We start from the raw sequence: 21,972 nt of genomic DNA on the forward strand, positions 1-21,972 counted from the left end.
ATAAAGAAAACTAAGACATTATAGAGAGGGAGGGGTCAAATTTTTTTCTATTGAAAAACTCTTCTATACTTGATATTTATATCATCTTATATTTATATATAGGGAGGGTTTATTGTATATGCATTCAGATTGATAACTTCAACATTATAACATTATCGACGAATATTATGTCCACAACACATACAGTATGGTTCGGAGAAAAGAAATAAACAAGCATATGGGACTATGCACTCTTAAAATAGAGAGAAATATTGCAAAATAATTAAATAAATAAGGAAGAAGCAACAAATATAAAATATGAAAATATAATTAGATAACTCAAGTAGTAATATTCACTAGAATTACTATATCAATATAATAGATATAATTAATTATTATAATAAAATATAAGAGAGAGAATAGTATGAAAAAGAGAGAAGAGTATAAGAGAGGGAATATTGTTTTATTGCTTGCTTCTGTATATTTCATTTGTCCCATACATGTTTTTATAGGCAAATAAAATTTGCTTTTTCAAACCTTATTAATTTCCTTCAACATAAAGACTTGCTCCTTTCAACATAGGAAATTGAATTGTTCATTAATGGACATCCATTCTTATCCATAGCATCATCGTCACAACACTCCCCCTTAGATGTCCATTTAGGATTATACCTCGTTAAAACCTTACTAAAGAAAAACCCAGTGGGAAAAAACTTTAGTGAAGGAAAAAAAATACAAAATCCATTGTGATGGAGACTGCTTCATTAAAAACCTTGTCAAGAAAAATCCAATGGAAAAAAATCTTACCAAGGAAAAAAGAGTACAGTCTCCCCCTCTTGTCGACATCATTTAATGTCTCGAAATCGGCGCATCCCAATCTCGTGTACCAATCTTTCAAAGGAGGATTTTGGGAGTGACTTTATAAATAAATCTGCCAGATTATCACTTGAGCGGATCTGTTGGATATCAATTGTCCATTGATTTTGAAAATCATGAGTGAAGAAGAATTTGAGAGAAATATGCTTTGTTCTATCACCTTTGATATATCCGCCTTTAAGTTGAACAATACATGCTGTATTATCTTCAAACAGTACAGTTGGAGTTATCTTCTGATCAATCAGTCCACATGATGATAGAATATATTGGATCACACTCCTCAGCCAAAAACACTCTCGACTAGCTTCATGTATCGCGAGTATTTCAGCATGATTAGAAGAGGTTGCTGCTATCGTCTGTTTTATGGACCTCCATGATATAGCTGTACCACCATATGTGAACAGATATCCTGTTTGAGATCTCCCTTTATGTGGATCAGACAAGTATCCAGCATCTGCATAGCCAACTAATTGTGACTTGGATCCATAGGGATAAAACAACCCCATATCAACCGTCCCATGAAGATATCGAAATATTTGTTTGATTTCACTTCAATGTCTTCTGGTTGGAGAGAAACTATATCTTGCTAGTAAATTCACAGCAAATGATATATCGGGTCGCGTATTATTAGCAAGATACATTAGCGCTCCAATGACACTAAGATATGGTACTTCAGGACCAAAGATATCTTCATTTTCTTTTTTAGGATGGAATTGATCCTTTTTCACATCCAAAGATCTTACGATCATTGAAGTACTTAATGGATGTGACTTATCCATATAAATCTCTTAAAGATCTTCTCTGTATATGTCAATTGATGAATAAAGATCCCATTTTTTTTTGTATGCTCGATCTGCAGGCCGAGACAAAATTGAGTCATTCCAAGATCTTCCATCTCAAACTCTTCTTTCAGAGTTTTTATAATTGTTGGAATCTCTTCAGGAGTTCCAATGATATTTAAATCATCAACGTACACAGCAATTATAATGAACCCAGATGTAGATTTTTTTATAAAAACGCATGGACAGATATCATCATTTTTGAATCTATTTTTGGCTAGATACTCAGTAAGACGATTATACCACATTCGTCCAGATTGCTTCAGACCATATAAAGATCTTTGCAATTTGACTGAGTATAACCCTTGCGAATATTCATTGGATGGTTTAGATATCTTTAATCCTTCAGAAATTTTCATATAGATATCACGATCTAATGAGCCATACAAGTAGGCTGTTACCACATCCATTAAATGCATATGCAGTTTATGATATGCAGATAAACTGACCAAATAACGTAATGTTATCGCATCCACTACAAGGGAATATGTTTCTTCATAATCTATACCGGGCCTTTGTAAAAAACCTTGTGCCACAAGTTGGGCTTTGTAGCGCACAACTTCATTTTTCTCGTTTCGTTTTCTCACAATTACCCACTTGTATTCAACAGATTTTACATCTTCTGGTGTACAGACTACAGGTTCGAAGACTTCACGTTTTACAAGTGAGTCTAATTTAGCCTTCATGGCTTCTTTTCATCTTGGCCAATCATTCCTTTGTCGACATTATTCGACTGATATTGGCTCAAGATCCTTACTTTCATGCATGATATTTAACGCCACATTATATGCAAATATTTTATGGACAATTGTCTTATTTCGGTCTCATTTCTCTCCTGTAAAGACATAATTTATCGAGATCTCGTCATTTTCACAATTTTCAGATACCTGAACGTCTTCTGGCGTTAACATTATATCATAATTTTGGACAACTGCAGGTGTCTCTATTATGTCTTTTTCAATAGGAATAGTATTTACCTCTTTTCACTTTCGAGGATTTTTATCTTTGGAACCGACAGGTCTGCCACGCTTCTGACGTGAATTTGCTTCAGTGGCTACTTGTCCTACTGGGACATCAATTCGAATTGGGGCATTTTCTGCTGGTATATAAGATTTGGTTATCCTCTTTGAATCAAAGAATGCATCAGACAATTCATTTGCTATTCTTTGCAAATGTATAATCTTTTGAACTTCTAGTTCACATTGCCCTGATCGAGGATCTAAATGTATCAACAATGATGCATTCTAATTTAATTTCTTTTCAGAAAGCTTATTCTCTCCCTCTAATGTTGGAAATTTTGATTCATCAAAAATGACAATCTGCAAACCGGGCTTTAAATACATCTCCAATTTGTATCTCAAGATATCTCACTATAGAGGGAGAATCATATCCAACATATATCCCTAATTTTCTTTGGAGTCCCATTTTGGTGCGATTAGGTGGTGCAATGGGAACATATATTGCACACCCAAATATTCTTAAATGGGAAACATTTAGCTGCTAGCCAAAAGCTAATTGCATAGGAGAGAACCGATGGTAACTCGTTGGCTTCAAACGAATAAGTGCTGCGGCATGTAAAATAGCATGCCCCAAACCGAGGTTGGGAGATTTGTTCTCATAAGTAAGGGTCTAGCAATTAATTGGAGGCGTTTAATAAGTGATTCTGCTAACCCATTTTGTGTGTGAACATAAACTACTGGATGTTCAACACTTATTCCATTAGCCATACAATAAGCATCAAAAGCTTGGAAAGTAAATTCACCAGCATTATCAAGACAAATTGCTTTGATTGGATTTTCTGCAAAAATTGTGCTTTTAATCGAATAATTTGAGCCAGTAATCTCGCAAACGCCAGGTTGCGAGGAGACAATAAGCATACATGTGACCATCTCCAAGATGCGTCTATCAGGACCATAAAATATCTAAAAGATCCACATGGTAGATGAATAGGTCCACATATATCACCTTGAATCCTTTCTAGAAATTCAGGGGACTCAAATCCAATCTTTACTGGTGATGGCCTTAAAATTAACTTTCCCTGAGAACATGCAGCACAACAAAATTCACTAGATTTAAGAATCTTCTGGTTCTTTAGTGAATGTTCATGGGAGTTTTCAATAATTCTCCTCATCATGGTTGTTCCTGGATGATCCAATCTATCATGCCAAGTTATGAATTCATTTGGGCTAGTAAACTTCTGGTTTACAATAGCATGTGATTCAATTGCACTAATCTTGGTATAATATAACCTATATGAAAGTGAGGGCAACTTTTCTAATATAATCTTTTTATTTAAATCATGAGTTGTGATACATAAATACTCATGATTTTCCTCATTCATAGTCTCAATATGATATCCATTTTCGGCGGATATCTTTAAAGCTCAACAAGTTTCTTCGAGACTTGATAGACAACAGTGCATTATTTATTATGAATTTTGTTCCTCCGGAAAACAATATTATAGCTCTTCCAGAGCCTTCTATCACATTGCCTGAGCCAATAATAGTATTAACATACTCTTCTTTTGGCACAAGATGGGTAAAATATATATTACTTTTAAGAATAGTGTGCGAACTTGCACTATCCGCAAGGCAAATATCTTCAGAATATGTCCTTACCATTTTTCTTCAAAAACAAATGATAATAATAATAAAATGAGTAGAAGTACATACACAATAAAATTATTCACATGAATACTTAACAAACACATACATATATCAAACTATTCCATCATTGATCAAATAGCCAATATTTCCTTCAAGATCCTCAAAGAAATTAGATACATCATAATGAGTGGTAGAATTTTCATAATTTGAAACAAAATTTGTTTCCTTTCCTTTGTCATTCTTTTTCAAGGATGCTTGATAAAGATCAACTAGGTGCCTTGGAGTACGACAGGTACGTGACCAATGGCCCTTTCCACCACAACGGAAGCACTTATCATCAATTGATTTACTTTGCCCATTGTTTCTTTCTTTATCCCACTTCTGGTGAGATCCTTTCTTATGAATATAATTCTTCTTCCTTCCATAATTTTTCTTATTACCAAAATCTTGTCATTTACCTCTTCTGGGGTAATTTGCCGCATTTACTTCAGGAAATGGGGCAGCGCCAGCTGGGCGCACTTCATAATTTCTTAAGAGTAACTCATTGTTGTGTTCAACAACAAGAAAGTAAGAGATTAGCTTAAAAATTTTTAAATCCTTTTTCTCGATTGCTACTGCAAGAGCACATTCGAGGCATGAAAGGTTGAGAAAGTTTTTTCTAACATATCGGACTTAAGGAAGTATTTGATGATTATACCTCTCTTCAAGGTCTTTCCACAGATCTGTAGAATCTTTTAATATGGGATATTCATTTTTCAATCATACTTCAAGATGACAACGAAGGAAAATTATGGATTTGGCTTTATCCTTTTGGGATGTATTATTTTCGGCCTTAATAATTTCTCCAAGATCCATTAAATCAAAATAGATTTTAGCATCTAGTATCCATGATAAATAATTGTTTCTAAATATATTAAGAGCATTAATATTCAAGATGAAAGAGTTTCGACATAATGAAAATTTGTTACCTGAAGTCTTTCTAAATTTTTGATAGAGCTTCGTATTGATAACGTGTTGTAAAATAACTAAATAAATAAGAAAGAAGTAACAAATATAAAATATGAAAATATAATTAGATAACTCAAGTAGTAATATTCACTAAAATTACTATATCAATATAGTAGATATAATTAATTATTATAATAAAGTATAAGAGAGAGAATATTGTTTTATTGCTTGCCTGTGTATATTTTATTTACCCCGTACATGTTTTTATAGGCAAATAAAATTTGCTTTTTCAAACCTCGTTTAATTTCCTTCAACATAAAGACTTGCTCCTTTTAACATAGGAAATTGAATTGTTCGTTAATGGACATCTATTCTTATCCATAGCATCCTCGTCACAACATGAAATAATGTTTATGTTATTTTTTTATATATTTTTATTGTATATTTTTATGGTATATAAAAAGTAAAAATATTTATCTTCTCTCACTTTTTATTAACTATTTTAAGGTATGAATCTATGTAATGTATTATGGAGATAAGTGCTTCCACTAATTTTTTTTAATAATACATAATGATGATATATATTTGCTTTTATTATATTATTAAATTATTATAAAAAATATTTTATTGTCATGATATGTATATATCATTCTTTTAAAATAGAAAAAAAATACCTACAACGTATAAAAAATATTCCAACGTTCAAATCAATCTATATTCAAATAGCATTAAAAATTTAAGAAAATGATTCAATTTACTCAAATGTAGATTAATCAAATTTGTTCTACTAAAACTAAGTCTCAGTCACTAATACTATTGTGTGAACAATTAATTTACTCCAAATTCCTTTTTTTTTTCCCAGAATGCTTATCTAAATTCAAAATTCAACATGTTTATACTGGCATTTTTTTTTATAGAAAAAGAATAAATAACACGTGAAATCACTAGGGATTATCATGTGTATAAACTCATACCAATTTCACACAATTAGTCCAAATGTGAGCTAATGTTCACACTTGACAAATATGAATCAATTCTTCACAAATAAGCCTCTCTTTTAATATGTATATGTGGAATTTCTTCTTGTTCTGTTGATAATGAAATTTAAAGTATGCAATTGAACATAGTGGGTGAAGTTTGACATTTCAATTTGTGTTCCAATTCACCAATCACCACTTAAACCAATTTCATTTGTGGCCGCTCCTTTTTGAAAAACTCATGTCACCTGCGTTCACTTTGTAAAGATTTTAATATGGATATGAAATCATATACTCTTAATTGCACGCAAACTAAGGTCTATACATAGCATCATATTACATCAATTTTTCAATATACCAAAATTGGCAAACATGAAATATATTTGAATGGAATAGATCAAACAATAATTTCATTATATAGATAAAAGAACATTTTTCTACATGAAAATGCAGGAAAGTAATTAAGACTCCTTCAAAGTATATAGCTTCTAGAGTCACAATTCAACTACAGAGGTCTTTGGTATTTCACACAAAATTCCACAGTCAAATCCTGAGAAATCTAAGTAAACAATGAAAAAAACATTAGACTGAACATTGAACAATAACATTAAAAAATTATTAAGACTCTTACTTGGAGTCATTTTCATTGACCCAGCTGCCATCCACCCATGAAGTCTCAACCACTTGTTCATATTTATGAGACTTAAACCAACCCAATTCATGCATATAATGAGAGAGATATATACATATAAAAATCAACCCTTCTTGTGAATCAAACTCAAAACAAACCTAAAAAAAATATGGCTTTTTCTTTTCATCATAATTATGCTCTTGCAATTATTATCCTTATTTTGGCTATGATCCAATTTGAGTTCACCAATGGTTCTCACCACCACCATCATCATCACCATAAACATCTCAAGTCCCTTCACTTCTCTTTGTACCAACATGAAACCATAAACAAAACAGGTTACATCATAGTAAATGGTGTCCAAGGTGGTGCTAGTGTTACTCAAACCACAACACCTTTTGGTACCCTTTTTGTGTTCCATGACCCTTTGACTCTCACTGCAAACAGAACCTCCAAAGTTGTTGGAACTTCTGAAGGGACTTCAATCACTTCAAGCTTTGATGGGTTGCAAAGCATTTCCATTGCAAAGATAACTCTGAATCTTAAGAATCATAAAGGGTCTATTTCTATTCTTGGTGATGTGAACAACATCAAGCCTTCAGATCTTCCTGTAGTTGGAGGCACCCAAGATTTTATGTTTGTGAATGGTTATGTTACTTCTTCTCCGGTTGATTTGAAGGGTCTCACCGTTGTTTATAAGGTTGAGTTTCATTTGTATTGGCCTCCATATGCAACTACTCAAGCATCTTAATTAAGATTGTTTATGTTTTTGATTTGTTGTATCATATTGTTACTTTTGTTGGATTTCTTGCTAGCTCAATAACTTTATATCCTAAGGGGACAATGTAACTATGATTTTGTTTAGTATGTTAATTTCAACTTTAGAACATTTTTAATGAGGTGTGGTCGTATGGGAAAGCTTGTCTTAGAGTTTGGTTTCTTAGATAAGCATAAATTAGTACCAATGAGTAAATTCTATTTTGTTGCTCGTTTTATACTTTTTCCAAAGAGTTTGGATAAATATGTATGATATATTTGATGATAATGTCTATTTGATCATCAATTTAGTGTTAACAAATAACTAAATAGAAAGATAAGCTAATTTTAACAAAAGGCTAACATGTTCTTTGCTTCATTTGTGGCAAAAATATTAAAACAACCCAAGACTTGTCTTCAAGATTGCTGAACAAATTTAAAAATTGAACTGTCTAAATTCTAAAACTTTGTGTTTTGATCAGAACTTAAATACTAAAACTATTAATCGTAAACAAGTATTTTTAAATGGGACTGAATTAGCTTTTCTATTTTTTTTCTTATCAAGTGCATCTTAAAAAAATAACTCTTTAAATAAATTTGGGTTGCTCGAGTGGTCAGTTCATTTGTCTGTTTAAATAAATATCAAGGATTCGACAGCAGCAACTCATTGACTAATAATAGACCTTTAAATAAAACTCAAAATTTTTAACAGATTAGTTCTTTGGTATGTGGAATTGGAAGAGATGACAATTTTTTTTTAATAGAGATCAATTCTATAATTGGACTGAAAAAGGATATTTTGACTGAGCCCGTTGGATAAATATTCCCACAAATTGGGCTTGGCGATCTTTATTCAGAGATTATTTTTGCTGTGAATTTATTTTTCCCATAAAATAGTACCAAATATTCTCAACAACAGCACCCATTTGGCATTTGCATATCTTTTACAAGCCTAGTCACCAAAAAACGTATCTTTACAAGCCTTGTTTGTTGGTAATACTATTTTGATAAAGAAAGCTGCAATTAATTGCGTTTGAATAAACAAGTGTTAGAGATTTAAATTTCATTTTGTGCATGCAATCCATTAATTAATGATAGACCTTTAAATGGAGTTTCAATCCACAACAAATTAATTCTTGTTCTTCTGTTAAATTGGGGAATACCTAGGCAGCCAAACAAAAAAAAGCTGCAATTTGAACATTTAAGAATCAACAAAGGCACCATCTCTCTGAACTCTGAACCATTTCTACGTTGGGAATTGGGTTTCAAACAAGGTCAAACAAACAAAACAATTAAACAAATCTTAGTCAATGGGGTTCTTTCTTACTATGTGGAGAATACGTTGATGCCTTTACATTTTTAACTCTCTCTCTCTCTCTCTCTCACACACACACACACACACACTTGCTCACATGCCTCCAATGGAATCAAATCAAAGTGACTTATGATTAAGAGAGTGAATCTTAAAGGAAACATCAAAGAAATAACCCTCAATATCAATAGAAAGAGAAATGTCAATTACCAAGGTGAAGGAAGGAAGAACCTAGTTTTTTAGTTTTAGAATTTTCATGGCAATGGCCCCACACAACTCAACAAAAGAGATAAGAAGCTTGTATCAGAAGTGGCATAAAGAGAACCCTCACCGCGTGAACAGCTACATCTCTTGCCTAAAAACGTGGCAACTAGCAACTAATAAAAATATATTCATACTTAATTGCTCTAATATTATTATTAGTAGTAGTTAGTACTTAGTACCAACTTAAATAAAACTTTAATTTATATGCTTTCTTCATATATATACATGCTCTGATGTTAGCTAAGATAATTATTAATTAATGAGTTACCTTTTATATTTACTATTTGGATAGCTGTTTTAAAAAATTGTGTGAAATTGACCATTTTGGCCAAATAGTTTTTTTGTTATTGATTTTGGGAGATTGTCATGCATGTGTGTATTTCATGGTAATAAACAATTTTCATCAATAGTTAATTAGCTATAAATCAAGAATGGAGAGTTATGTTAGATTTGTAGCTATACAAGTTTCAAGCTAGTTGCAATTAGGAATGGTATCTCCTTCATAAAAAAATGATAGACCTATTGGGAAGGAAGTCTCAACTACCACAAAAGAAGAAGAAACTCAAAGAAGAAGAAGAACATGGCCAATACCTTCAAGGAAATAACAACAGCAGCAAAGTCATCTTTCTATTTCTTGATTTTTAGCTTCCAATATATTCTCTCTTCTCAAGTCTCATCTTCAAATAAACATTCACTCACAAATCTCAATAATGGAAACTCCAAATAGGTGTAAATTTACAGTGATCTTCTCCGTCATTATCTCCCTCACACTTGCCTTAGTTTCATGCTTATTATGTATAGCCTCTGAGATTAAGAGGAACAAGGTAGTGTACATAAAAGAGTTATTAGTTATTATTATTGGGGAATTTTGATCTTTTTAGAAATGGGTTATGATGATGCATTTGTTTTGTCCTATTTTACAGAAGGAGGATCTTAGATTCAATGGTAAACAATGTTACTTACCATCAAGCCAAGCATTTGGATTGGGGATTGCAGCTTTGGTTTGTTTAAGTTTGGCTCAGATCATTGGCAACTGTGTATTGTTCAAGAATTATTGTTCAGGAGGGAAAAGAAACTCACATTATAAGATAACACTCATTGCAATGGTTCTGCTTTTGATCTCTTGGTAGGTACCAATCTTTTTTTCATATTTGTTAGTAGTTGTGACTTACTTCATATTAACACAAGTACATAACCAGATAAAGGAACAAACCAGATTTTGCTGAACTTTTATTAAATGCTCATAATTTACAATGTTAGAAATGACATATGGTTGCTCTAGAAGGAAGTTTCACTCTTGGAATCTAGTTCTATGAAATGGACACACTACCATCCGATCTAGTTGTCAAATCAAATTTTCTTTCTTTGTGAATTGTGATTTGGATCGGTTTTGACAATGAATACGGTGTACCATGTGTCTTGCCCTTTATTGGCCACATGTTGACAATAGTTGAATCATATAATTTTTTTTCCGGAGGGAAAGCACATGAAAACCCCAGAAACATTTTTCATATAAGCAAATAATTGAGATTAGATTAGCCTTCTAAATACAATACATGACCAACATTAGACTCAAAATTTGAATGATGTGATGGTTGGCAGGCTTAGCTTTGGGATTGCAATGATCTTATTGATAACTGCCACAAGCATGAGTAAGAGGCAGCCTTATAGGATAGGTTGGTTGAATGGTGAATGCTACCTAGTCAAAAGGGGTGTTTATGCCGGCTCAACCATATTGATCCTAGTAACCGTAGGTTCGGTAATTGGTTCGGTTTTGTTAACAATAAAGGCCAATCAAACAGAACAAGATCGCAAAATACATGCACAAACAGGGTGAGGAAGAATTGATCATCCAATTATTATACTTAAAAAGATGCGTTACAAGTTGCTGAGGTAAAAATCCAAGTTTACATTCCAAAGACATGCTTCCAAAGAAATACTAATATTATAATAATAGTTGTTATTCATTAAAAAGGGTTGCCACATCCAATTAAGATGAGTTAACATGCTTGTACAATGTCCTAAGGAATAACTTTATTTTTCTTCTTCTTACACTAAAGAGAAACTTAATATGTACACATTCTCTTTGAGGTGGCCATTGCCTCGTGTAGGAACCCATTTAGGATACCATCTGCATAGATAGATAATTGGTTTGTATATCTTATGTATTTATATTCACCTGCTTAGTTGCATTCATTATTGTTTTGTTTAATAAAATTGTACTTTACAAATAACCAGAGATGAAAGGATGATATTTATTATCACAAAAAGGAATTGATTCCCGTAACCAGTCAGATGCCTAGTCCCCCCAAAGATGCATAAAGTGCAGCAGCTAAAATTTAAGTATAAAAATACGCAAACAAACACGCATGGTATAATAATAGTAACTGAGCATTGTCATATGAATTGCAAGTACAAATATCCACAAGCCGAGTTCAATATTTTGTAATTGATTAAATTAAATGAATGTGACCAGTGCAATAAACTATTATCATCATTATTCGATATTTGAAAAAGTGATTAAATATAAGTTCATAATGAGATGAAGCTCAAATAAAAACAGTTTAACGAAGTCTTTTTAAAAGAATTTATCCAAAGGCATTCTAATTCTTGCCGGAAATAGTGATAGTAAGTACACAGCTAATACTATCATTATAAATATTAAAAATAGAAATAACAACAAGTGCCAATATTTCTAAGCGTTCTATTTTATGTATCTCGATTTGCATGAAGCATACAAAATATTATCAAATTTGATGAGTTCCAACAACCTCAACATTCTTCCATCTCAAACATGGCACAGATAGAGCCAAATATACAAGGTGGGGAGGATCTGCAATTCGGCATAAACATTGACAAAACAACCACCCCAACCCCTCCAATGGGACGTGGACAGGATCACAGGACCATGATATAAATAAATTTCTGGAAGCTATAATGATGAATACAGAATTAGTAAGAAAGAATAAATAATAGCAAGCAGGGAACCTTGATTTAAGAATCGAATCTGTTAAAGTGATCTGGAAGTGTAACTAAGGCTATGCCAATGAGTCCTGTGTTGCAGAAGCTGCACACTGCACATAAATGAATGTAATTGCTCAGCGTGATCTGCATAAATATTTTTAACTCCTGGGCTTGTGTAGGCGAGGCCTGTTGCAGAAAACACGACCATTCGCCCTCACAACTGCTGCTATCCCGATGCTAATGCCAGCCCACATTAGTGATAAGAAGAAGTGCCGATAATCATATCGACCTGTTTGAAAACAGATAAAAGATCATCACTTAAAAGCTATAGATTTCACACCATGTGGCATGTGTAACACTGCCACGCTCTTGTAGATAATGGCCTAAACCTGAGCTAGCAAGTCTAAGTATGTATCCAGTTAACTAGGACTATAGGCAACTTCCTCAGATGCATCAAACATTGTAATAGCCCAATACTATTTTAAGAAATTCTCATAAATTTTGAAGTCAATTTTTGCTTTCAATATCCATAAACCTTGGGCAAGCCATTTTTTTGCAGCAGAGGATTACCATACAAGACACGCAACCACTTTAAGTTACTTTTGAAGCTCGCTGATCTTGGTGATATACCATAACTAAATTGAAACATAATCAACCTAGAGCATTTAATTAGTCTAAAGGCTACTTCCCTTCTCGCGTAATTACAATTAAACTGAACATACAAAAGTTGACTCACCTTGATTCAATGACATGATTGCAAAAAAGAATCCAGTTAAAACCAGACCCAAAGCTAGAGGAAGTGACTGCAAAGTTTAATGTAACTCAAATCAATATCAGTTTGAACTTTGAATTAAATGTATATAATATTCTTAAAGCATTTCAGCAGCTATATTGATCAACTACAGCATACTAGCTAAATGTGTAGTGCAAGACAATCTTATTTAATCTTCAACAAAGAGGCAGTGCTTAATGCACAGTCTGAGAACCTAATCATTAAAACAATTTCCTTGACTGAATGATAGGGTTACTCATTTTAATAGCAAAGGCAATTTTTCAACCAAATAAAAGTTGAATCATTTTTTGCTGTCGTATTATGGGCTTGTGGCCCATTACAATCTCTCACTTTTCTGTTGGGTTCAAACCCACATTTTATAAACCATATAAAGTATCTCTTGCAAAACAAAGAAACAAAAAACAAATAAATAAATTATTTTGTGTCCTAATGAGATAGATGTCAATTGACAATCAGAATAAATTTAACCTTTTCAAACCAAATTAGTTGTTCTAATTTAACCACGAAATACTTCCATCTAAACTTTACTCACAGCTATAGATTCAAGGCCTTGTTTCTTGGAAGAGGGAGTTGCATCTCTGCTGACAGAAACTATATAATGTCCTTGCAGGAGATCAATTGCGTCCTTCACATAATTAAGAAAATCATAAACAGTATAAAACCAACAAATAAAAAGCTGAAAATGTTCAAATCAACAGCTTAAGATATATTAAGACACAGAAAACTTAAGAAAATTATTTACTAAACTACTCATGATCTGTTCAGCTGGGGTAACTGATAAGTGACATTGAATATAATTTCTTCAGAATATGTACACAGTAAGACATGTAGAGAAAAAGCCAGTATCTAATGCATAATAAATACTGCAAGAAGCAGCATACATTCAATAAAACTGTATTAGGAAGGAGAAGGGAAAAGCAAAATACATAGAAGACTAGGCCAAGTCAATAACAAGTAAGGACCATAGTTTTGAAAACCAGACCAATCTTGGTTATCACAGCCAAGTAAACACCAAACAAATGCTACAGCAAAGCTAGAGTATATAATGAGAGGATCACAAACCTGCCTAGTTCCATCACTAAAATTATTCAAATAATAGCGTAGAAGAGCATTCCAGCCATCTTTTAGTATCCCTTGAAATGTTCGATGTCCAAATCTGAATCCCATCACATAATTAAAAAGTGATAGTGCAAAGGTTATATATAATTTATAACCAACATCTTTGAAACTTTAGAGATGTTGAATCTTATCATAAAATCCCGCCACCTTAAATTATAAAACAATGGCATACTTGCATTATATACTTCCATGTTATTGACAACCTTTGCCATTACACAATATATGATGTTTAACTTGCTCTTCAAAGAATTCAATGCTGATTGCAATTACAACTTAGAAACATTTTGTGCATGCATAGTTTACTGATCTTATTCATATGTGAGGAACAATGAAAGCTTTTGACTTTTCAGAAATTCATGGGAAAAAGTACCTTACAAAGTCTCCTTTCAGAGCAGGAGTTCCTGTGTACTGTGTACTTATATCATCTCCATGATTTGCCCACACTGATCCAAGAGCAACCATTAGAGATAGGAACTAAATCCTTTGAAGCAACTATTGATCCTATACACACATACACGTGCATTTTAAAGGACATAATTTGGAATCAAGAACCACTTACAGATCTTAAATTTTTCATCCAGATTTTTATGTGAACTAATGGTTTCTTCGGCACCAAAGACACCAAGCCTTCTAAGCTGGTATTCCAACATTTTTCGGCCTATCATGCTCTGCATAAATTTTTTAACATAGTTAAGCAGAAAAATGATGCCACATAGAGGCGCACACACATAGACAATGTACAAACAATTATGGGGATCAAAGTCACAGTTTTATATACTTGTACATACACATACATATACATGTGTACAATGAGGAGCTCTTTTCTTCTTCCCCATGCAATAAATCCAGAATAGATAATAACAGAAGGATGACATGTTCTTATAGACAAGGAAAGAAATATTTTCTCCTCATCAGGTAATGCACAAAAGATTTTACATAATAGAAGTAACCAACCTGAGTTACATTTGTACGGTCCAGACAGTCAATACAATTGGTCCTAACAATCCCACGTTGTTCCTTCATTTTCTCTCCCTTTTCATTCAGTAGAAGATATCTACAGTTCCAAAACAGAATTGAAACACGCAAAAGATTATTTAAAATGCTTCAATTAGATATGAGTACAGCATCATATTATATTATAAAACAGAATAATATGGTTAAGACCCTTTTCCAGGAAAAATAGCTGAAAACTATGCTAGAAATTAGTAGCTCATAGGTAGTTTCCTGCATGGATGAAACCAAGCAATAGAAGTGTGAAATTCAAATATTAACTAAATTCTGAACGGATTGCATTTAGTAGCTTAACTACTTAATGCAATAAATACATACCCATTTGTGTCAATAAAATCCGAAATTTGATCATAAAGGATTGAGAGACGTTCAAAATGAATGTGCCCACATACTTGATGAAAATCAAAGTGCACATATCTACAAAAAGAAAATAAAAAGGTATGCATAGATATCAAATAAGAAGAAATCAAATGCATGTATGTACATCAACTTAAAGGTTAATCGAAAGAGACTTCTACCTTACATCATCACTAGCCACTTGCTGCACTGTACTGCCAAATTTTTCACACAGCCGACCTTCTCCACCATGCTGATAAGATACAAAGCAGAAAGAAAGGGAATCAAACAGAAGCTCGCTCATGCGTAACATTTACATGCACATCATTTTATCATAGGTCCACCTATACAGTACGTATTCTCTATAGTTGTTTACGAAACTACTATGTGAATACATTAAAAAATCGTCAAGTAAAATTATCAACCATCAGATAAAACCTGTCAGTTCAATAATCAGTGACAGAATATTCACCTTATTAACAAGATCAACAGCCAGCACTGCCCCATATTTCTTTCTTAAATCTAAGAAATGTCTTTCCAGAACTCGAGGCTGCATTACAAGCAATGAAAATAGCAGTGAAATACATAGAACATTAGGTGTTAGCCAAAGAAATACAACAATCAACAACCACTTACAGCTTCGTCATGTTTCATTAACTCAAACTTTGGTTTATAAGTTAGGTCAACAATTTGCTCCCATAGCAATGGAATTGAACCACGAACCTGCAGAAGCTCAACCGAGGTAGCTAATAAGACATATAACAAGAAACATGTTTAACTGAGAAAATCTTGGGAGCACAAAGACTGTTCACTATCATCCACAAAAGTAAAAGCAAGAATCATAGTCAATTTTGTCACACAGACGTGCTTTTTGATCATATATGGACATGAACCACCCATTTTCACTATAACCTAAGAGAGTTGGAATAATTACCACAAAATTTGTATTTTAAAATATGATTATGTGGATTCTACTAGAAGCAAATCTCATCAGAGGATTCTTAGAATTAAAGGTTACGGTGTAATTTGGATTCCTACCCATCTTAAAGCTACATTGCATGTGGTGATACATAGGCCTAGCAGTGTATTGTAATGTCTTCCATTTTGGTAATTTTCCAAACTTAAAACACTAAACATTGAGTCAAAGTGAATAAGGAATAGTAGAGCAAAGAAGTCGAGACTGGATATAGGAAAGAAAAAGATAGATGGAATGCCTTAATTGGATGCCAGTATTGATGTCTATTTATATAAGGTAATAAATATAATTGTTACAAAATAATATGAAAACCAATTCAAAAAGATCATGTAGGATTTATTTTGATTCGATGATACAATTAGGATATTATAAGATATTTCCACGGTTTCTAATAAAATGTAAGAAATTAAAATAATATACGATGATACACATTACGGATATAGAGAGAGCACAAAGCCAAGGCATTGACTCCCCTTAGAGAAATTCAAGAGACAGAAAAGCAGTCTCACAACCAAAATTGGCTTGTGTCGTTATTTGAAGAAAACTGCTCCAACTATGACTGGCAATGAAAAAAGAGGTTTGTTTTTATGTGACACTGATTTTACCTTGCCATCATCATTGCCCTTCCCTTTTATGGGATACTTGTTGATTGTAAGGTAAAAACAGTGGACATGTTCTACATTCCAGTTTTTACTAGTTAATTACAATTTTTTACTTGCCAAACCAATTACTACTCAGCATACGTATTTTACTCCCCATTTTAAATAGTCTTTCCAATCTTGTTTCTTCTAATTACACTCACTACAGTATGATCACCAAGCAAAGCCTAAAGATATTATTATACAATTGAAAGGGAATAAGTGCATGATTAACAATTTTTCTAGTATTTTGTTTTTTTTTTTTTTTTTTTTTTTTTTCCTGAAGGACAAGAAGCTGGCTTCTCTAAGGTTCGGCACCACTAATTTTAAAGGACCACAAGTTGTAAATAATGATTCAGACAGGCAACGAATAATTTCTGAACTATCTTTGATGTAAAAAAGTTAAATTTTCATTGTCAACTCATTAAGGAACTATTTTAATTAACTATCCGATGTTTATTTAAGCTTCCGCTTACTAGCTGAAAACCCTAAACCACAAATACTAATGTTCAACATTGTGAAAACAACAACTATCCCCAGCAATAAGACCACTACTAATTGTTAGAACTATCCCATCTCACCGGGCAAGCACACCATAGAAAAGTTTCATGATCATAGAAAGATATACCTGAACAAATGATGCAGTATACCCATTGAGCTGCATAATTTGCTCTGTTTCCACAAAATTCGCAGCATACCCATCAGCATCAGCTCCTCTTCTCCATAATCGAGTTCCTTTCAGAAAAGGAAATTGCACGTGGAACATTAGCAAATCAACCAATAAAAGATGATGGATTATACCTTTTTCAAGCAGCCAGAAATGACAACCATATTTTCTCATTAAAACTACTCAAATTGTAGACTTTTAAGTCTCACATAAAATCAATGTGCTGGGGTTAAAACGAACGGAATTAATTGCACATCATGTAACCCAAGTTATGTCACAATAAATTCTGCTTACACCATACATATTTATAGATACTGCAGCCAGTTAGACCTAGAATGAATCCTTTTTGTTTCTCCTACTCAATCATTGCATTTAATATTTATCAACTCTATACTGCTCCTAACAGTTTGAGACTGGGTCAAATTTTGTAATACCTCAAGTTAATATACTTCTTATAGTAGGGCATTTTTCCACCACATCTATCTCTGTGGTTGCAAAAGCATTTGTCATTACCATGGATATTATCTTCTTACTCAAGTACCCTAGCCTAAACCATTAGTAATCTCATCAATTATTTTCCTTCTTATACTACCAAGTATTAAATATTCAGTACAACTTCAATCATCAGCATATCCTAAATTCTAATACATAAAGCAGTTAAAAAATTCTAGCAATCTTCCATTATCACCACCTAATTAACCACTCCATTAATTTGATATCCTAATAGAGACTGATTCATTAAGCAAGAAAGATCACATCTACTTGCTATATTTATGATACACATGCACAGTCAAGTTGGAAATGAATAGAACTATTTTTGGCGGATTTGGATAAAAGAAACTATATTCTTAAGCCTCAAAATACCATTTCTTCTTGTGCATCTCCTAGCAATTAAAGTGACATCAATAGTCTCTTTCCCAATGGCTGCTTGAAAGTAATGAAAACCTAATTACTTATTAAGGTCAACCCTGAAGAAAGATGGTTGAGTGAAATACAAACAGTTGAAATAGTTAAATGAACAAACAAAATATTGTTGTCAAAACAATGAAAGATGGTTGAGTGACATACAAACAGTTGAAATACTTAAATGAACAAACAAAAATATATTTTTGTTAGATAACAATAACAACAAACAAAATAATGATACAACATGGGGGAAATCAAATAAGGATACTGCCTTGGACTACTGGGAGTAAGTATGGGTCTAACTGCAAGAACAGGACCATACACTTATTAGTTAGTAATATAACAATAATAAGTACAGAATAAACATGGAAGAAATTGAACGGAAAATTTTTCCACAGATCCACCTTATTATCAATGAGCACTTCCAACATATAATTGTTCCAAAGAAAGCGAGGTTCTGCCTGCAGTCAAGAATTTGGTAACATAAGCATTTTAGCAGGATAAAACAAAAAGACAGCAGAAAGAGTCACTTTAAGCAGGAAATCTTTGCCTAGACATAGAAAATCACTCAGTGCTCCTAATTAGCAGAGTAGTTGGCTAGAATGAAATAAATTACCTGTCTCCAAAGAGGAAGCAATTTAGACTCATCACCTAGGGCATTTAAACGCTGTGCACTGCAGAACATTGATATGATATCAGTAAATGCAATTTCATATTTAATTTTGACACTCAATAAAAGTTAAAAAAACAGGTTATTTCAATTAATCACTTTAAGTTTTCTAAAATATGTGACTCAGAATATTAATATAACAAATAAGAATTTCACATATGACATCAAAATGAGTCAGTCTTCAAGTACTTTTGTAACCTAACTTGCCAGTGGCTCTTTACTAGAAAAGGGCGTATATCTTTTACTTATCCTAGAGCTCAGCTAGCAGATGTTGCTTGCTTATGTAGTCAAGCACCTATTCTAAATCCTAGTTGTAAAACTAGACAGACTTGCATGCTGAAACTAATTTGGCAGAAGCAAGTCAAGCAACTCCTCTTAATTATTACATTTGTTTTGCACCTTCTTTTCATTTCCATTTAGAAAATGCACTCAATTTTCAATTAAGGAATAAAAGTTCTTGCCATCTTTCTAACTTAGAAGTAATCAGTCACCTTTTGTCACTAAAACATCTCTTTGTTTGAAATTTGAAAAATGTCAGTGTGTCAATTCTGATGCAAGTCTATCATAACTGAGACACTAAAAGTAGCATATACAAGATTAAATTGGCAAAATAGAATAGAGAGGGAAAATGCATTTTCTCTATAGGTTTACAGGGTGCATGGATGAAGCAAGTAATCAACAGAGAATGCTACTTCCTTCTTTGTGGATATTAATACAAGTACTTGTCTCAAGTTTTAGAATGAATAAAACCAATATCATATTTCTGTAACAAATTTGTACACAGGGCTGATGAATATTTAAGTGATTCACCTCAGAGTTAAGTTAGTTTCGTATGAGAAGAACAGACCATGGGTTTTCTCAGCAACATTTAGCAGCCCTAGAAATTCCATTTCTGTCTTCTGTTGCCAAATAAGGTATAAAAATTATGAGTTGCAAATTGGTTGGACATAGAACTAAATAAGAAACAAGTGGAGTTGTAGGAAGCAAACCTGTTCAGCAGGGGCACTTTTAAGAGAATGATCACAGGGAAAAAACTTCAAGGAAGATATTTTAAAAATTGGATGCCCCAAGTAAGATCCAACACATTCTCGATCAGTTATAACCAGCAAATATGATCCTAAAGGCCCAGTAAAATTTAGCAACATCAAAATGATTAGTCAATATATTGAAGTCTACAGTCAAAAAGCAATGCATTGAGTCCTGAAGAAAAAAATTCGAAATGCAAACTACAGCTAGAAAATCAACATGCTATGATCAAAATCACAATTACACAGACAAAACAGGAATTTATCCAGGGAAAAAAAAGAAAGAAAGAGAAGCAGACTCTGAAAAACAGGGACGGGTGGAGTAGGCACCTATTGGCTACTGCATAAGGTGTAAAGATATAAGCAATATTGGTATTTATTTCCTTCCCTCTAATCTTATAACTTAACATTATAGCGCAATCATATCAAACAAAGATAAATCCTACAATAAATCAACATGCTCAACAAATAAAAACTCAAAGCACAACCAAAAAGAGAGGCATAGTATAATCACTCATCACTTATGGCATCTACAATATCAATCAGAAAATAAAGGATAAGTGCCTCCTAGGATTGCTTACCAGCCAGAAGCCTCAACATGCCAACCACACCGAAGATGGTATAAATCTTAGGAACTTGAAGGGAGTTACCTTGTGGAACTTCATCTGTCATAGCATGATAATAAAGCAGGAAAATTACATTAAAAAGAAAAAGGATCGATCATAGATAAGTCACATAGTAAGAATAAATAAATAAAAGAACAATTATATATTGTAGAAGCAAGGAAGCAACAAACCGATTAGCTTCATGGAACCATCGACTTTACTAATGGCCAAAGAAGAACCAGAAGAACCATCCGTTGGTTCAATCACGTACTGATCCGGAAAGTCCCAAAGCCGCATCCGCGTGTAAAGCTTCTGCACCGAATCCGCCTTCTCCATCATCGTTGAAGTTCTTCAACTCACTGACGAAAACAAAACACAGATCCGTAATTGAAGTAACCAAGAGTTACTGAGATTCGACTTTGAGCTTGATCCAATCAAAATCGAATTAACACTATTTTTTTCCCGCTAAAACAGTGAAACTAAGTTGGATTGTGTTATTTTCTCGCACTTTCTCGGCGGAGAAAATGAAGAAGGAAGCAAGAGAGAGAAACTATTTACCTGGCTCGCACGATCGGAGAATGAGAGATCCAAATTCGAATTCGAATTCGAATTCGATGTGGCTTATGGAATCTTAGCGTGAGTGTGTAAGACTGTAACTAACGAAGGGAAATGATGCTGCATTGCTTCCTCATTATGCCACTTTCATTTTATTTTATTTTTTAATTATATTGTTACATTTTTTGAAGATAAGGGCGTGTTTGGATACTTTCCTGTCCTAGGCCCAGACTCCGAGTTAGATTCGTTCGTTGTCCAAATGCGGTGCTAAGGAGAAAGGTTGGGCCGATTCCGCTATGACAGTGCCACGTGGAGGTCTACTATAGGTTCGTGAGACCGTGAGATACTACTGTGGCGTAACAGTAACGTAGTTAACGCACTTTTGAGATCGTTCATCCGTTGTCACCGTTGGATTGGAATTCTTATAATGGATAATCCACACCCATTATTGAATAATATAGTATTTTTTTGGGTAAAAACTCAAGTGCACTCGACTTCACATAAAGTTGAAAACTGAAA

The 21,972-nt window shown here is 33.2% G+C and overlaps 3 protein-coding genes across 3 annotated transcripts; 2 read left to right on the top strand and 1 right to left on the bottom strand.

Moving 5' to 3' along the window:
* Positions 1–6,943: 6,943 nt before the first annotated feature.
* On the top strand, positions 6,944–7,849 carry LOC112747654 (dirigent protein 5-like). Its single transcript, XM_025795805.2, has one exon. It carries the CDS (start codon positions 7,026–7,028, stop codon positions 7,605–7,607), a length of 582 nt encoding a protein of 193 aa, XP_025651590.1. The 5' UTR covers positions 6,944–7,025; the 3' UTR covers positions 7,608–7,849.
* Positions 7,850–8,978: 1,129 nt separating this feature from the next.
* Positions 8,979–12,408, top strand: LOC112747656 (protein MODIFYING WALL LIGNIN-2-like). Its single transcript, XM_025795807.3, has 3 exons — positions 8,979–10,012; positions 10,112–10,314; positions 10,791–12,408. Exons 1-3 carry the CDS (start codon positions 9,899–9,901, stop codon positions 11,023–11,025), a joined length of 552 nt encoding a protein of 183 aa, XP_025651592.1. The 5' UTR covers positions 8,979–9,898; the 3' UTR covers positions 11,026–12,408.
* Positions 11,879–21,662, bottom strand: LOC112747655 (phosphoinositide phosphatase SAC7-like). The gene is made up of 21 exons (XM_025795806.3): positions 21,457–21,662; positions 21,090–21,257; positions 20,875–20,958; positions 20,258–20,385; positions 20,079–20,167; positions 19,215–19,272; positions 19,003–19,059; positions 18,867–18,900; positions 18,557–18,637; positions 17,654–17,760; positions 16,048–16,134; positions 15,884–15,961; positions 15,594–15,664; positions 15,394–15,492; positions 15,019–15,118; positions 14,624–14,732; positions 14,435–14,507; positions 14,008–14,101; positions 13,478–13,570; positions 12,889–12,955; positions 11,879–12,441 (listed from the first exon to the last, which is right to left on the bottom strand). Exons 2-21 carry the CDS (start codon positions 21,235–21,237, stop codon positions 12,311–12,313), a joined length of 1,788 nt encoding a protein of 595 aa, XP_025651591.1. The 5' UTR covers positions 21,238–21,257; positions 21,457–21,662; the 3' UTR covers positions 11,879–12,310.
* Between the last annotated feature and the right edge of the window lie 310 nt (positions 21,663–21,972).

The sequence above is a fragment of the Arachis hypogaea genome, chromosome 15, assembly GCF_003086295.3.
Source record: "Arachis hypogaea cultivar Tifrunner chromosome 15, arahy.Tifrunner.gnm2.J5K5, whole genome shotgun sequence".
NCBI classification, from domain to species: Eukaryota; Viridiplantae; Streptophyta; class Magnoliopsida; order Fabales; family Fabaceae; genus Arachis; species Arachis hypogaea.

What these genes read in the sequence shown, in the direction of transcription:
- LOC112747654 (XM_025795805.2), top strand. Translation starts at nt 7,026, where the DNA reads ATGGCTTTTTCTTTTCATCATAATTATGCTCTTGCAATTATTATCCTT.
- LOC112747656 (XM_025795807.3), top strand. Translation starts at nt 9,899, where the DNA reads ATGGAAACTCCAAATAGGTGTAAATTTACAGTGATCTTCTCCGTCATT. An exon ending in CTGAGATTAAGAGGAACAAG is followed by an intron (nt 10,013 to 10,111) that starts GTAGTGTACATA and finishes CCTATTTTACAG; the next exon opens with AAGGAGGATCTTAGATTCAA. An exon ending in GTTCTGCTTTTGATCTCTTG is followed by an intron (nt 10,315 to 10,790) that starts GTAGGTACCAAT and finishes GATGGTTGGCAG; the next exon opens with GCTTAGCTTTGGGATTGCAA.
- LOC112747655 (XM_025795806.3), bottom strand. Translation starts at nt 21,237, where the DNA reads ATGATGGAGAAGGCGGATTCGGTGCAGAAGCTTTACACGCGGATGCGG. An exon ending in AAGTGCTCATTGATAATAAG is followed by an intron (nt 18,901 to 19,002) that starts GTGGATCTGTGG and finishes CTGTTCTTGCAG; the next exon opens with TTAGACCCATACTTACTCCC. An exon ending in CTGTTGATCTTGTTAATAAG is followed by an intron (nt 15,665 to 15,883) that starts GTGAATATTCTG and finishes GTATCTTATCAG; the next exon opens with CATGGTGGAGAAGGTCGGCT.